Raw genomic sequence first — 14992 nt, 5'->3', positions numbered from 1 at the left:
ACTTACTTGGCTATTGACACGTTTACGTCTTTCTTTTCCAATAGTCATACCCGTCTAATTACATGGAGTCGATGAAGCCCAACAAGTATGGCGTCATCTACTCCACACCGTTATCTGATAAGTTCTTCCAGACCCCAGAAGGCCTGTCGCATGGGATGCAGATGGAGCCGGTGGACCTCACCGTGAACAAGCGGAGCTCGCCACCCTCTGCCGGGAACTCCCCCTCCTCCCTGAAGTTCCAGTCCTTGCACCGGAGAGCCTCGCCAGGGCTGAGCCTGCCCTCGTCCAGCCCACCGGGGAAGAAGTACTCGCCGCCGCCGCCGCCCGGCGTGCAGCCCTTCAGCGTGCCGCTGTCCATGCCGCCTGTGATGGCTGCGGCCCTCTCCCGCCACGGCATCCGGAGCCCCGGCATCCTGCCCGTCATCCAGCCTGTTGTCGTGCAGCCCGTCCCCTTCATGTACACCAGCCACCTCCAGCAGCCGCTCATGGTCTCCCTGTCGGACGAGATGGAAAATTCCAGTAGTAGCATGCAAGGTAAATTCTGCCACTCGCCCACACTGCCGCCCCGCTGCTTAGTCCGGACTTACCGGGTCTTCACCAGATAGTCTGGGTGAGGGAGCAAAGGAGGCAAGGGGCCAAGAGCTCTTGCACTCTGAAAAGGAAATATTCGACTTAGAGTCTGCCTAAGGTGTTTGCTTTTTTTTTTTTTAAGTGTTGACACTGGAAGATCTCCCAAGAATGAGGCTGTCTGTTAAATGCCATGAAATGATTAGTTTCACTATATACTTGTCAACTTGGGGATAATAAGAATCTTGACTTTATATTTTACTTTATTGAATACCAGCATGGTTCTAGGTGCAAAAAGTCATTTAAGAAATACCTTTAGACCATGTGATAACTAATAACTATTAAAAGCCACCTTGTTTACTGACTGGTCAGAGGCAGAAGGCTGGGGTAACAAGGAGATAACCAAACGTCATAAGGAAGAAATCCTTTGGGGGCTGATGTCTTAAAAGTCCAGCTTCCTCCATACGGTGCTTGCTGACAAAGTAATCGTTAGGAGGAACAAGAAGCACCCACCGATTCATTTCTGCTGTCATTTTGCCAAAGGCAAATAGATACACATCAGTGTGGTAGCTAGAAGCCGTGCAATAAGCTTTTAAAGGCTGAAATCGGTAAATGGTACATAGAGTAACTTTTCTATTTTTATTTTGTAGTCCCTGTAATTGAATCATATGAGAAGCCTCTATTACAGAAAAAAATTAAAATAGAACCTGGGATCGAACCACAGAGGACAGATTATTATCCTGAAGAAATGTCACCCCCTTTAATGAACTCAGTGTCCCCCCCGCAAGCACTGTTACAAGAGTAAGTATATTGAGGTCTGCCTGGCATTTACCTAGCGGCGTGCATCTCGGAACTGGAATGGAAGCTGGAGCTTCCCGCTCAGGATGTGGTGTGAATTGCCAGACGGGACTGCCTTGTCGTTCGGGGCAGCCCCTGGGCCAGATGGGAGAATCTCTCCAAAAACTATGTGCTCTGTTACACGCGTTACGTCACGTTCTCAGTGATTTGGTCACACATGATTTTGCCACTTTACCCCAGAAATCATTTTTATCTTGTTTTTTTCCATCGTTCCAGACTATGTGTATATAGTTCTTCCATCATCTTTAGCCCAACATGGATTGAATTTGGTGTTCTAGATATTCTACTTAAGGTTGGATCCTGGAAATGCTTCATGGGATCACATATCGTCCTTCCCATTGTCAGTTCTCATAAAGTATAGTGTTTCTGCGGTGGGGAATGGCTTTTAGTCAGAATTTTCCGGGCCAACCGCAAATCCAAGAAAGATACTCCAAAACCAGTCTCATGGCAACAGAAAGCTGACCGTGTTGCTCAGAGAAGCTCGGCGTTGAAAGAACTGTTTAGTCTCCTGTCTTTCTAATTGTGACTGCCCTAGAATGTTCGGTCTGCTTTAGAACCGCCATCCAGTAGGAAGTTTACACTACTGGTCGACATCCAGGCACCTGAACAGTGGTTTAACTTGCTGTGTGTGTCGGTGTCACACACTGTCTAAATAACATCATTACTGAGATTTGGCACTAGAGATGCCCTTGACTTCTACCAGCGATTACACTGGAGGCTGTGTCTGCAGTAGGTACAAACGTGGCCTTTGGATCCAACATCTTGGATCCCAGCTCTGCTCTCCACCATGTGTATGACCTTGGCCTAGTCACTTAATCTCGTTGCCCCTGCTTCCTCTTTATTTTCATTATTGGTTGTAATTATTTTTCTTGTGTTATGGTCTTTACAACATTGGATTTAATGGCCAGCTTCCTAGTACAAAGGAAGTTCAACAATTACTGTCTCCTCAGGGTCCCTTCTATCACCTTCCTCCCCACATACCCTTTTCTCCAGCATTTCTGCCCACCTTTCTGCTTTATCTACTGCACTCTTCTCCCTTACGTAATGAATTCTGTAACAGGATATGAATCCTCTGGTTTTAGAACAGCTATTTTCTGGAACTTAACATGTATTCTGGTTGTATCCACATTCAACCCAAGTAGGTGCCTTCATAATAGCTCATATATCAATCGCCATTTGCATCAAATCCGTCCGCTTTTTTTGTGGGGGGTGGGGCAGTGGGGGGTTGTCATCTACTCCTTGATAGATGAAGAGAATGAATCTTCCACAGCCACATCAGTAGGCAGGCTGTCTGATGGTCTTGTACATTATTGCCCTTCACAATTGCATAGTGCCTCCTTACCCCCAGAAAGGAACTTTTCCAAGTGTTTTCAAAGGAGTTATTTCATCCTCCCAAAACAAGCAGGTGGGAGTCAGAGCAAACAGCTGATGAGCCAAGACATAAATAACTTGCCTGTAATCACACCATTAACAGCAGAGGGGGCCTGGGCTGATCTGCTTCCAGACGAGTGGTCTTCCTGCTATTTTTAGGCCATATCTAGCTGATTGCATCTGCTGCTGCACTAAGGGAAAGGAAAAATAGACTAACCGAAATGGACACATCTTGTAGGCTGAATTACCTTTTTTTTAGGATGTCAGATGTCTTTGGTGAGGTAACTGGCAACATAGCTTGTACCTGTAATTGTTCCTGCACAGGTGATGAAAAAGATGCTATAAAGCCAACTGCCCACATAGCAAGGGATCCATTGACTGAAAAGGGGGTTATTCCAAAGTCTAGGTTATTATAAATTACAGTGTAACACATTACGGAAGAATAATTGAAGGCAATATTCTGTGCTCTGGATGCTGCTGGAAAGAAAACAGCTTTTCCCTTTTCTTGCTTATTTTAAGTAACGTTCTTTTGATGATCTCGAGCCCAGTGGCTTTTAATGATTAGTGAGGAATGTGCTTATTCTAATGCTGACCTAAGAATGCATTTGCCTCTCAGAAAATTGAACCGATTAGTCACAACTGGGACATGTACCCTTCAAGTAATTCTCTCACAGATGTGATTAAGTAATGTCTTGGAGTGTGCCCAGTAGCAGCCCACATAGGAAACCAGCTAGCCAGGAAAGAATCACTGGGATACCAAGCACCTGGTACCATGTCCATGAGGCAGCCCCAGTGATATTTGTCTTAGGAAACCCTTCCTTTACAGGGGCGGACTTTAAAATACAGCTTTGAAATCCATTTGTTTGACCATAAAGTTATAGCTTTAGGATTATTTTTAAAGGCACTCAAAAGTATATCAGATTTCTTTTGTTATTTACATGTGTGAAAATTTATTTAGGACAAAAAGTTTGAGGATCAGACTTCCCCATTGAGTTGTGAACATGAAACTGTAGCAAACATAAGAGGGATCAGCTTAACTCACAACAATGACCAGGTCTCTGATATTTACTAGGTATTCTAACTTCTTGGTTATAATGATCCCAAACAGCCTCCTAAAAAATGAGCAGTGAGGAGACCAAGAAGAGTGAGTGAGATCCCAAGATCCTGAACCTCAGCCTGTACCAATATCCGGCTCTTTAGAGATAGACTGCTGACCCCTCTCAGAGTGATGCTGCCTTCCAAGGGAGATGTTGGCTGGAGTAGAGATTTCCTGATCTGGTGTTAGGACATCCCAAAAAAACTCCTCGTGAAATTAAACCACTGTAGGGGCAAAGTTTGCTAGTGGGTTTCTGCACCTTGAAATAGTAACAGCTACTGTTTAGCAGATTTGCATCTGGAACAGGTGTTGTTCTGAAGCGTTTTGTGTGCATTCCTCACAACAGCTTTCTGAGATCGCGTGATTATCATCCCCTTTTACAGAGAGGAAACTGAGGCACGCAGAGCATGAATCCCTTGCCGAGGGTTATAGGGACGATCGGGACAGAGCCGGAGCGCACAGCCTTTTAGGGTACCTCTTTTTAGGGTAACGTTTTCACAAAATGAGCAGCTGGAACAGCAGTCATAACTACTACACAGAAACCATTAGAATCCCAACTCATAAAATCGAATAACTGGGAGAGACTTCTAAAGTTATCTGGGATTCTCTCCCAGGGTCCCAGAGGCACATGAGATATATTTAACTGTTCATTTTTTTTTCCCCCTCAACATTTTACTTCCTGAAGTTCCCTTAATGAAGATGAAAATTTTCAGTCAATGGCATGAAAGTTGAAAGTTTAAAATAAACTGATAAACTGTTTTCTTTTTATTAAAGGGTCTTAATAATCGAGCTTTATAAAAACTCTCTCACTTCTCCATTTTCTCTGCTATTTGTTTGTACATTTATATAATTGAAGTTCTTGTTCTCCCCCCCCGCCCCCACTAGTTCATGTTCCCTTTTCCATGTATCTAAACTTTGTTCTTTCATATCGTCCCTCTAAGCATCAGGGTAGGAACGTAAAGTGATACTCAAAACTGACAGTTTTCTTTGCTAATCATAAGTGAGAAATTAGTGAAGTCACTCAAGATAAAATGCACCTTTTTATTCTCTTCCTAGGCACTTCTTTGGGTGCTTGGAAAAGTTGTTGATAAGGGACATGTATTTACATTTTTACCAAGATAAAAAAACAAGCTTCATTCAGTGACTCTCTTGATTTTTATGTCTAAATTTTATTATTCTTTATCTCACAAGACTGTTTACCCTCATCAAATTCTTTTCACCAATCTTTTTTCCCCCATACACTCTTGTATAAAACATTCACATGTTATTTGGAATATTTTAAGAACTTTAGATTCAAATTTAAAAGACAGAGAAGTCTTTCATTGCAGTTAGAGGCCAACCGTCGATACATAAGCTTGTAATGTATCAAGTAATTAGTTATTAGGAGAGCAAATGGATGGATTAGAACTTGTTAATTACATCAATCAGCAGGGGAAGCCTGAAAAAACTACAGATTTTTCCTAGCTCTTCCCACCTGCCATTTCTCGCCACCAGCTTCCTTTCTGAAAAAGAGAAAGTTCATAGTAATGATGTGTAACCTGATTTGATTTCAACCCCCCTCCCCCCTGGAAAGGTGTGCAGGTGCAGGAAGGGGAGTCTGGGTGAGGAGCCAGGAAGGTAGGGAGGATGGCGGGCAGCCAGTGAGGGAGCCGGTGCTGCACCTGGAGCCTGGGTCTTGAGTCCTGAGTGAGGGGCTTCCTCGCCTGACCACTAGCACTGCCTGAAGTTCTCTCTCAAGGAGGAATAATAGTGACAGTAAAGGTTTGAGTTTGTGAAGACAGTAGTGCCAACTTTTTTTTGGGGGGGTGGGTGGGGAGATAAAAATCAAATGTAAGTTGAGCCTCTTTAAGAGACTCAAACTAAATGCCAATTATGTAAAGGATAAAATGTAGATACAGCGTGGTTGCCTGAGACTTAGGAGTTTGACCTCTTACATTTTCCCCTAAAGAATAATAAATGTGAGAAAACATAGTACAACGTTCAGCCTAGTACCACAGAATTCTACAAAAAAGCAAATTTCTATTAAGGGAAAGAGACTCTCCTAGCACTTTGCACCTCCCTCTAGTGTAGCCCCTAACCCTTCTTACTGTCATTACTTATCTACATGTCTGTCTCCCCCTAGAGTGTGAGCTCCTCCAGGGCAGGAACCCTGTTTTTATTCATCTTTGTGTCCCGGTGCCAAGCACAGTGCCTGGCTCATGGTAGGTGCTCACTCCATGTTTGTTGAATGAATATAGCAGTGCTTCTTGGGTTGATCCGCTAATTTCTTTTTGTTTATTTTGTTGGGTTTTTTGTTTGTTTGTTTTTGCCCAGTGTTGTTAATGCTTTTGGTACCCTGAAGGAAAGGAAGAGCCTTTCACTCACCATTTTGCATTTGGCATCGGCTTTCCTAGGAATCACCCTTCAGTCATCGTGCAGCCTGGGAAGAGACCTTTACCTGTGGAATCTCCAGACACCCAGAGGAAGCGGCGGATACACAGATGTGATTATGATGGATGCAACAAAGTATACACTAAAAGCTCTCACTTGAAAGCACACAGAAGAACACATACAGGTATTAGAAATACAAGACTCGCTTCATCTTTCTTCTTAAGAAGTACTAGCATGGAATGTTAAGACAAATGTTCTAGCTTTCAGAGATTATTGTAATGAAATTTTTTCAGGCATCTTGAAAGTTACCATAGCTACAGATGTCGCTTGTCAGTCGTGAAAAATGAAGTTTTCGATAACGATTTGTTTTTATAATAGAATAGATTCAGGGTTATCTGTTCAAGGCCCCTTGCCACCACTTCCAGTTCTGTGGTCTCTGTAGTAAGAGAGAGAGAGAAGGGCATGAAACCTCCACTGAGAACAGAGGGGGAAATTGCCCTTAACCATGGGCCTGTTGCATCAAAGATGTGGCCTCCATATGGGCTGTCACTTAGTAAATGTACGTTATCAAATTCACGATGGCAAAAAAAGAAGAAAAAAGTTCTTTATACAGAACAAGTCAATGCAGCAGTTTATAGAAATGGAATTCAAATGGAAGACAGTCATCGAAGGAAAGAAAAGTGAAGATATTTGGGTAATTATCGTCTTCTAAAACTGAGGGAACTTGTAGGCGATTGCCTGCCATATTTGTTGTAGGATATTTCCAGTTTGCCAGGTGTTGCATATAGAGCGTACAGACAGGTCTTATAAAAATTGTTAAATAGGTGAGGAAAACATAAAATTGTCCCCTGTGCTCATGAACATTTTGTAGCAACACATCTTAAGGAATTCGTACAAAAATGATTCGTACGAATTCGTACAAACCTGATTAATTGCAGTTGGTATTGGTGATGAATGTTTATGGAAAGCCTCATCTGAGCTGACCTCATACTCTTGGATGTGAAATTCTAGTGTAACAACAATTTCCCTCTCTGTACATTTCCTTAACCTCAGAATGTAGAATATTTGGAGGTTTGTGAGTCATTCTTGTTAGGAACATTTACAAAGAGAAGAATCCGGGGTTTGGAAGAGGAGAGGCAGTAAAGTATCTGGCAGAGTGGAAGTGAAGGTTTGCCGTGCATCCTGGGAAGGAGGCAAAGGAAGCCGAGGGGATCCAGCCTCGTACAGTGTTCCTTGGCCTCCTCACAGTGTTGCCACGGAGAGAGCTGAGGGTGACAGCCTTGCAGTTAGAGGACCACCCAATGGGCAGTGCCAGATAGACTCATGAAAGCCTCCTCAGGGCACGAACGGGACCTGAGAGGTGGTTGTTACCAAAGGCCAGCCTAAGAGTAAAAAGACATTGGATATTTGGGTAACGATTCAGATGTAAGAAAAAGAACTCATAGCATATATATTCTGTGCAACAAAGCAGAGAGTATAAATTCTGAATATGTCATTGAAATGCCAAGGAATTACAATCCTTTAAGGTTTCTAGAAAACAAGGGATAGTAAATGGGAATGAATCTGTCATGCCCATTACCCAATATTACTGATTTAAACATGTAAAATTACCGTTAACTGCCTTTTTATTTGTAAAGGCCTTCATACTGCTGTCCTCGTGACTTTCCCACAAAGGTCGTCTTTTTCTCACCTGTAAGTTATCGTCTCACAGGAGAGGGTTGTAGAGACCTGACTTCTGACAGCGTGGGGAGGAGTTTACTATATTTTCCGTACGTCTGAATTAAAGCATTATACTCAGACGTTGTTGTTCTTGACTAAACAAAAAATAAAATGTTGAAATCCCTGATGAATATTTGTTGCTAGGGACTCAGGGACTTCACATTTTTAGAAAACTATTGAAAAGAATAAGCAAATCCCATAACTTTCAGTTTGGACTTCTCTTTGAATGGATAGCGCTGCATGTAGCTAAGCTCCTAAGTAAGTTTACGACTTGGAGGTCAACAAATACGGATCACCGGGTATTAAAAACTTGTTCATTGCCTCCTTTGAGGGCAAAACCAAAATTCTTTGATAGCCCCTCAGAGTGGATTTCAGTGCCATAAATATGCTTTAGGAACTCTTAAAATCTCCCTCCCCCCCCTTTTTTGGGGCAGAAAGCCAGTTTCATATTAAGACAATTAATCTGTGTCTCTCATTTGTCACCTAGTGGTTCAGGGGACAAATGTATGATCCTGTCTTGGAAATAATGTTTGTCAAGAGCTTTAGCTCAGAAATATTTACTGTCTTTAATTATTAATATCATTTTGCTCTTAGAAAAAATCAGCTCCTTTTTCCCCCACCTTTCTGCAGGAGAAAAACCCTACAAATGTACATGGGAAGGATGCACATGGAAATTCGCTCGGTCTGATGAACTCACGAGACATTTCCGAAAACACACTGGAATCAAACCCTTCCAGTGTCCAGACTGTGACCGCAGCTTCTCCCGCTCCGACCACCTTGCCCTCCATAGGAAACGCCATATGCTCGTTTGAATGCCTCTATCTCCTGCCTCAGCGTGGCTCCCACTCTCCCAGCTCTCTCTCTGTCCTCCCTCCCATTATCTAACTCATCTTTTTACATGTACATTTTAATTTTGATTCAGCTGGTCTGAATCTCTGAATTTATATCATTCAAACTTCCATATGGTCAGTAGTAAATATTCTCTAATCTTCCCTCTCCTTGCCACGGGTCAGACCTAAAGAATGTGAACAATTTTTTTTTCTTTTTTTTTTTTCTGGGGATGCTAAGCAAACCCTTCTTAGAGATACGTTTAATGTAATGAAAGCAAGGGAACATATAAACTAACATAACCAATTGTTTCTCCATGTAATCCTCAAAAGAATGTCAAAGTAAATGTATTAGAAATACAGTATCCAGCCTGCTAGTCCTTGCCAGAGGCATCCAGACCTCTGTGCTCTGTGATCGAGTTTGGTGCTCCACAGCAAAAAGAAGGGTGGAACCTGTCACAGATTAGCTAGACGTGCAACAGGCTTTCAGACTAGTACAGTCAACTCTTCCATTGTCCTTCACAGATCTGGCTGGTCAATTTGGATTTAACACTTCATCTAAATGTACATCCGTTACCCTCCTTTGTGTCTGCAGCTACTAAGGAGGTCTTTGTCACCAGGGAGGTGAGCCAGAGCTGCTGATTTAGGTGGATGATGTCTGTCCGTTGAGGGGGTGGATACTGTACTTGCTAGCGTGGAGTCGGAGCAAAGGGGCATGCAGCAGGGGCAGAGCAAGGCGGGCAAAGGAGGAAGCCAGCCATTCCTGCTCGCCTAGGGCTTTTTGGAGACAATTCATCATTTGGTTCGCTGGGCAGTACATTCCCAGAGCTTCAGTCTCTATGCACGTTCAGCTGTGCGGAACCCTACTGCAAACCCAGATACTGATGGGGTTCTCCATGCACCTGTCTCTGTTTCTACAATGTCCTTAATGTCGATTACCAAGCATTGATAGGGATGCCACAAAACTATTTGCTCAGTAATGGGAAAAAATCTTTTGGATAAGGGTATGAATGGTTTTCTCTAATGGCCTTCTTTTACCCTACCTACTTAACAGCTTTTTTTGCAAACAGGGAAACGTTGAGTGGTAATTGTATTCCCCTATCAAATTAATCATGGAGGCTTCATATGGAGACTTTTCTGTGTGAGCTGTAAGGTGCCAAATTGGCTGTCATCTGTGTACATGACACATATCATAAATAAGCATCTGCTAACGCTTTAGTAGATTCCTTCAGTTTAAGACCTGAGAGACACTATTTGTAAATATAAATAGTTGTGAAGCACACATACCTTTCTTGGGGGACAGATTTCTGAAAAATCTAGAAAACCACAGTTCAGGGATTCATAAATGTAGCTCAAATTCCCAGATGTTTACTGTTGGAGCCGGCAATCTCCTACCACTATCAAGTATCCTGTCAGAAGAACAAACTGAAAATGACTCGTGTTTATGTTGAAGATTAATAGCACCATTATTTAGGGGAAGTTTTTCAAAAGCAGGCTTTTGAGCATCATAGTGTAAATGCCAGTAAAAATAATTTATGCGTGGAAATGCCATTGGTCCTAAATTTGAAGAAAGTGGGCGACGGTGGTGTAGTGTGGGTGCATTTAAGCAAATGCACCTTCATCCCTCGATAAAGGATGGAGGAGCAGAGAGAAGAATGGAATCCTGAAGATTCATCCCAGCCACAACTCAGGATCCAACACAACCTTAACTGGGAGGAATACACTGTTCAATTGTTTTTTTAAGACAGTGCATGAGTGGTTCTGGAGGCCTGCGAATCGTGTGGGGAGCTTACTTTGATGGCGCCGTGTTAATAAAAGTTAGTTGTAGGGACTGCACACCTAAGAGAACCCGCTCGTAAGCCCTCGGATCCAACTGAAAGGAGATGTAGTTGAGAAATGCAAAGTAATTTGTTATTGTGGCACTTGGTTTTTCTTTTTTTTTTTTTAAGCACTGCAAAATTTGTTTAGACTATTAAAACATCCTTATGAGGCTTTTTTTTTTTTGCAACTATAACATGAATTGAGGGATAAAAAAAGAATGGCTCTTGGAAAAGTAGGTATTGTCTGTATTGTAGATGCTTAGTCCCATTCATGCCAAAATGTTTATTGCTTGAAATGGTTCTTCCACAACACACCGAAGAGTTAAGTTGGAGTGTAAAGAACATTTTTGTTTTAATGGAGATAACCAGTTTGTGTGTGTTCTAACCCATCTTGAAGGTGGGAAAAGGGGCAGGAAAGGATAGAATTGATCTTTGAATAATTAGCTGTGAGTCTAAGTCCAGCTGATAGAAAGCTTCGTGGGTTCTCATGAAATTTGATGTGTGTGCTATGGCATATTGACATTTTTTTTTTTTCAGAAAAGCAAGCAATACCCTGCGAAGACTTACATTACTCTTCAGCTTGCTTAGATTATACTAACAGTTCACTAACAAAGATACATTTCAACTCAAAGAAAAGCAACCCAGGAACCTAGTCTCTGTTCCCATGCTGGTCTATATACTTTAGTTACCAATTGGCTCTTAACCAAATTTTCCTTTTTTATATATATATTTGTATTTTACTATGATAGTTGAGAAATTTAGTCTCTTAGTAATTTTTAGCTGTTATTGTGGAAGACCTCCAATACAAGATAAGGTACCCTTGAACGTGTGGTTTTAATGATATGCCATGTTACTATCAACGGTGATTTTAATTGCAATATTTTAAATTGATGAGAATGATTTGTAAACATGAAGTTAGTGTTGTGTAAATTCTGTTTATTATAGAATTTCTTTGATTATTATCCAAGTGTCATCTTGGGGGAGAAGTCAGAAAAATTAAATCTGTAACCATCATATTTTAAGAGTTCTAAAAGTGTGAATCTACATCGCAAATGGGCATTAACATTCTGAATCGCCTGGTTTTGAGAATGTGTTAGCAGCATAGCTATGTTCAACTAAGGAAATGCTAAATATCAGAAGTTTCAAGAGCCTTAGAACAGATTTACAGGGGAACTATATATGAATGTGTATATTTTATTAAACACCCATCTGCACTATCAGTGTTGCACTAATGTGGAATTTGAAAAACTATATTGCTGATACTGTATATCTACACATCATTCCTGATTAGATTGTTTTAAAGACAATCTCAAAGGTCTAAGGTTTTAAAATAATTTGATTGGTTTGGAAATATACAGTCATCTTGAAGGAATTGCTGTCATACATGAAGTTGCTCAGAGTGGCCTTTATTCTCTTGTTGGTCTAGGTTAACAAGTTCTAAATGATTGCAAATTCACTTAAATAATACATTTACGAAGCCATTTTACGTGAATTAAACGAGGGCTACAACAATATTATGTTTTACAAATACTAGCACTTTTTTTTTTTTTTTTTTTGCTGTTATGTACTTAGTGTTAGAGGGTCAAAATAATCTTTCTGCTTAGCATCTCTTAAACCATACCTGCAAGTATAGCAGGATTATTACATTTACAGTACTTTAATACTTGTATAAACTATGCAGAAATTTTTAATAAAGTGTAATATATTTTATAAGCTAATAAGACTGAATGGGTAAAGGTTTTTAGCATGCATTAGTATACTTGCAAATACTGAAACATTTTGGTAATCTTTCTTACTAAAGATGTGAATGTTTAATGTTCTTTCTCTGTTTCTACTCAGTAGTCCAATGGGAATTCAGTAATGACATTTTGTCATGTCAAACTGTGAACATAAATTTGTACTGTACAGTCCTCATATACTATATACAGTATGCAATATATGTATTATATACTTGTTAATAAAACCATCCGAATATTACATGTGCTCATGTGATTACTATGTATGCAGTGATCACTAGGAACAAACCTTAGCAAAGTAACATGTAAGAGGCCCTTACTTAGAAATTGCAAAGTAAATCACCCTTTGATAGGCAATCATTAATGGAAGGAAAGAAAAACAGATCTAACTGGAAAATGCACTATATGAGTTAACTCAGCCCTAAAGCTATGTCCCTGGTTTTCTGATAAGAAGTTTTCTAAGTACAAACCATAAACTTGTAGACAACCCAGCATAAACCTACAAATTCACCTAGTGGATTCTTGGAATATTTTATTGTTTATGACCCTATCTGCTTCCAAAAACAATTTTCAGTTTCTTATGTGTAGTACTTTAAGTTTTTTTTTTTTTTTTTTTTTTAGTACTTTAAGTTTTTAAATAAAGATCAGGATTCGTAGCTTGGGCAGTGGGGAATCAGGAATTAAGGTAAATAATTCTGGTAAATAAAAACATGATTTTTCAAGCCTTCAGGAAGCCATGTCCGTGGACACTGCTGTGTCCTTAGCATCACAGGAACAAGTAGTTTCTGGTGGGCATTTAGAGTTCTTGTTTAAGACAAAATGTCTACTCTCTTGCTCCACCTAAATGTAATTGAAGCTAAGATACTGGCTTTTTAGGTCTCTCAGCAGCTTCCTCCAGCCAGACTACATCTTAGCATAACATGAAATAATGTCTGACTGGCGCTTGTCACGTGACTCAACTTCGCAGGTTGGAGAGGGGAAGGAGGACGGGGTGGAGGCTTTCAGCCTTCTGCGTGCTCTCCATCAGCCTTCTCCAGGGAACTTCTCTGCTTTTATACTGTGATAGTTGACTGCAAGCTCAAAAGGTATTTATTATGTGTGACTATGACATCCTAATGGAATATCACCTTGGATTAGTCCAAATAATTGGCTGTAATTCTCCCTATATTTCATATATGGGTGGGATGATACTTGCTTATTTCAAAATGAGACCCAGCCTTCTAAGGAAATACTTTCTTACAGCTGGATTCTGCCTGAGTGTGTGATCAGAATGGTGACAAATGTAGATTTTATGAGAAACTAAATTCTTTGAGGAATGGTTGAACAAATCAAGATGTTCAGCACACACACACAAAATATATAATCATTGGCCAATATTTTTTTTTGTCTTTTACTGTACGCGGGCCTCTCACTGCTGTGGCCTCTCCCGTTGCGGAGCACAGGCTCCGGACACGCAGGCCCAGTGGCCATGGCTCATGGGCCCAGCCACTCCGCGGCATGTGGGATCCTCCCAGACCACGGCACGAACCCGTGTCCCTTGCATCGGCAGGCGGACTCTCAACCACTGCACCACCAGGGAAGCCCCATTGCCCAATATTTTAAATGCTGTCAGGTCAAAGAAGGAATTAGGAGCCTTGCTGGGGGCAAGTTACCAAGTCTAGTATGCCTTCAAGGAAAGAAGTGGCTTTCAGGGATGGGTTGAGATGGTAGTGAAAACACATATCTATAGGTGTCTAAGTTGAACTATTACAGACCAGAGTGACCTGTGTGTATGTACCAGACAACAATGAATTGCCTTTCAAGCGTACATTTATTTTAAGATGTGTAAACCGATCCTGTTACCATTTCCTATTATCTGAGCTGATCACAGTCATGGTGGCTGGAATGAGACTGTATATGTAGAGAGTGACCCCCAAGTAAAACTGACGTGCCGTAATTAGAATTCTCTTTAAACTTACTACTTTGGTGAGGGGGCGGTTCTCACCAACTTTAGACATATTTATTGCTTGTTTGTTCTGTTCCTGGGTTTGCATTCCCCGTGGGTGTCCTGAGTGGTCTGGGTTAAGGATAGAAGACGGCAACTGGATCTGCACGTTCCTAGACTGTATCTCTCTTTTACACTGAATACATTCAGTGTTTCTTCCTTCTCAAGACTCAGTGTATTAGGGTTCTCCAGAGAAACAGAACGAATAGGATATATAGATATAGATTAGGATATATAGATATAAAGAGATTTTTTTTCTTTTTTTTTGCTGTACGCGGGCCTTTCACTGCTGTGGCCTCTCCTGTTGCCGAGCACAGGCTCCGGATGCACTGGCTCAGCGGCCATGACTCACGGGCCCAGCCGCTCTGCAGCATGTGGGATCTTCCCGGACTGGGGCACGAACCCGTGTCCCCTGCATCGGCAGGCAGACTCTCAACCACTGCGCCACCAGGGAAGCCCTAAGGAGATTTTTAATGTGGAATCAGCTCACATTATTAGGGAGGCTGAGAAGTCCCATGATCTGCTATTTACAAGCTAGGAGACCCAGGAAAACCAATGATGTAATTCTAGTCCAAAAGCCTAACCAGGGGAGCCAATGGTATAAAGCCCAGTCCAAGGGCAGGAGAAGACCAGCGTTCCAGCTC

The 14992-nt window shown here is 41.5% G+C and overlaps 1 protein-coding gene across 1 annotated transcript in view; it reads left to right on the top strand.

Annotated features, from left to right (window-relative positions):
- The window catches only part of KLF3 (KLF transcription factor 3), a 33280-nt gene extending 24111 nt beyond the window's left edge, over window positions 1-9169 (top strand). Inside the window, exons 3-6 of the mRNA XM_065877688.1 lie at window positions 45-534; window positions 1218-1368; window positions 6286-6446; window positions 8612-9169. Coding sequence (XP_065733760.1) covers window positions 45-534; window positions 1218-1368; window positions 6286-6446; window positions 8612-8793 — 984 coding nt within the window. The 3' untranslated portion in view covers window positions 8794-9169. The remainder of the gene's footprint in view (window positions 1-44; window positions 535-1217; window positions 1369-6285; window positions 6447-8611) is intronic.
- Window positions 9170-14992: the final 5823 nt, after the last annotated feature.

Source organism: Phocoena phocoena, chromosome 5, assembly GCF_963924675.1.
Source record: "Phocoena phocoena chromosome 5, mPhoPho1.1, whole genome shotgun sequence".
NCBI lineage: Eukaryota > Metazoa > Chordata > Mammalia > Artiodactyla > Phocoenidae > Phocoena > Phocoena phocoena.
Note: the sequence above shows the minus strand (reverse complement) of the source record. Positions and strands in the feature narration are given on the sequence as shown.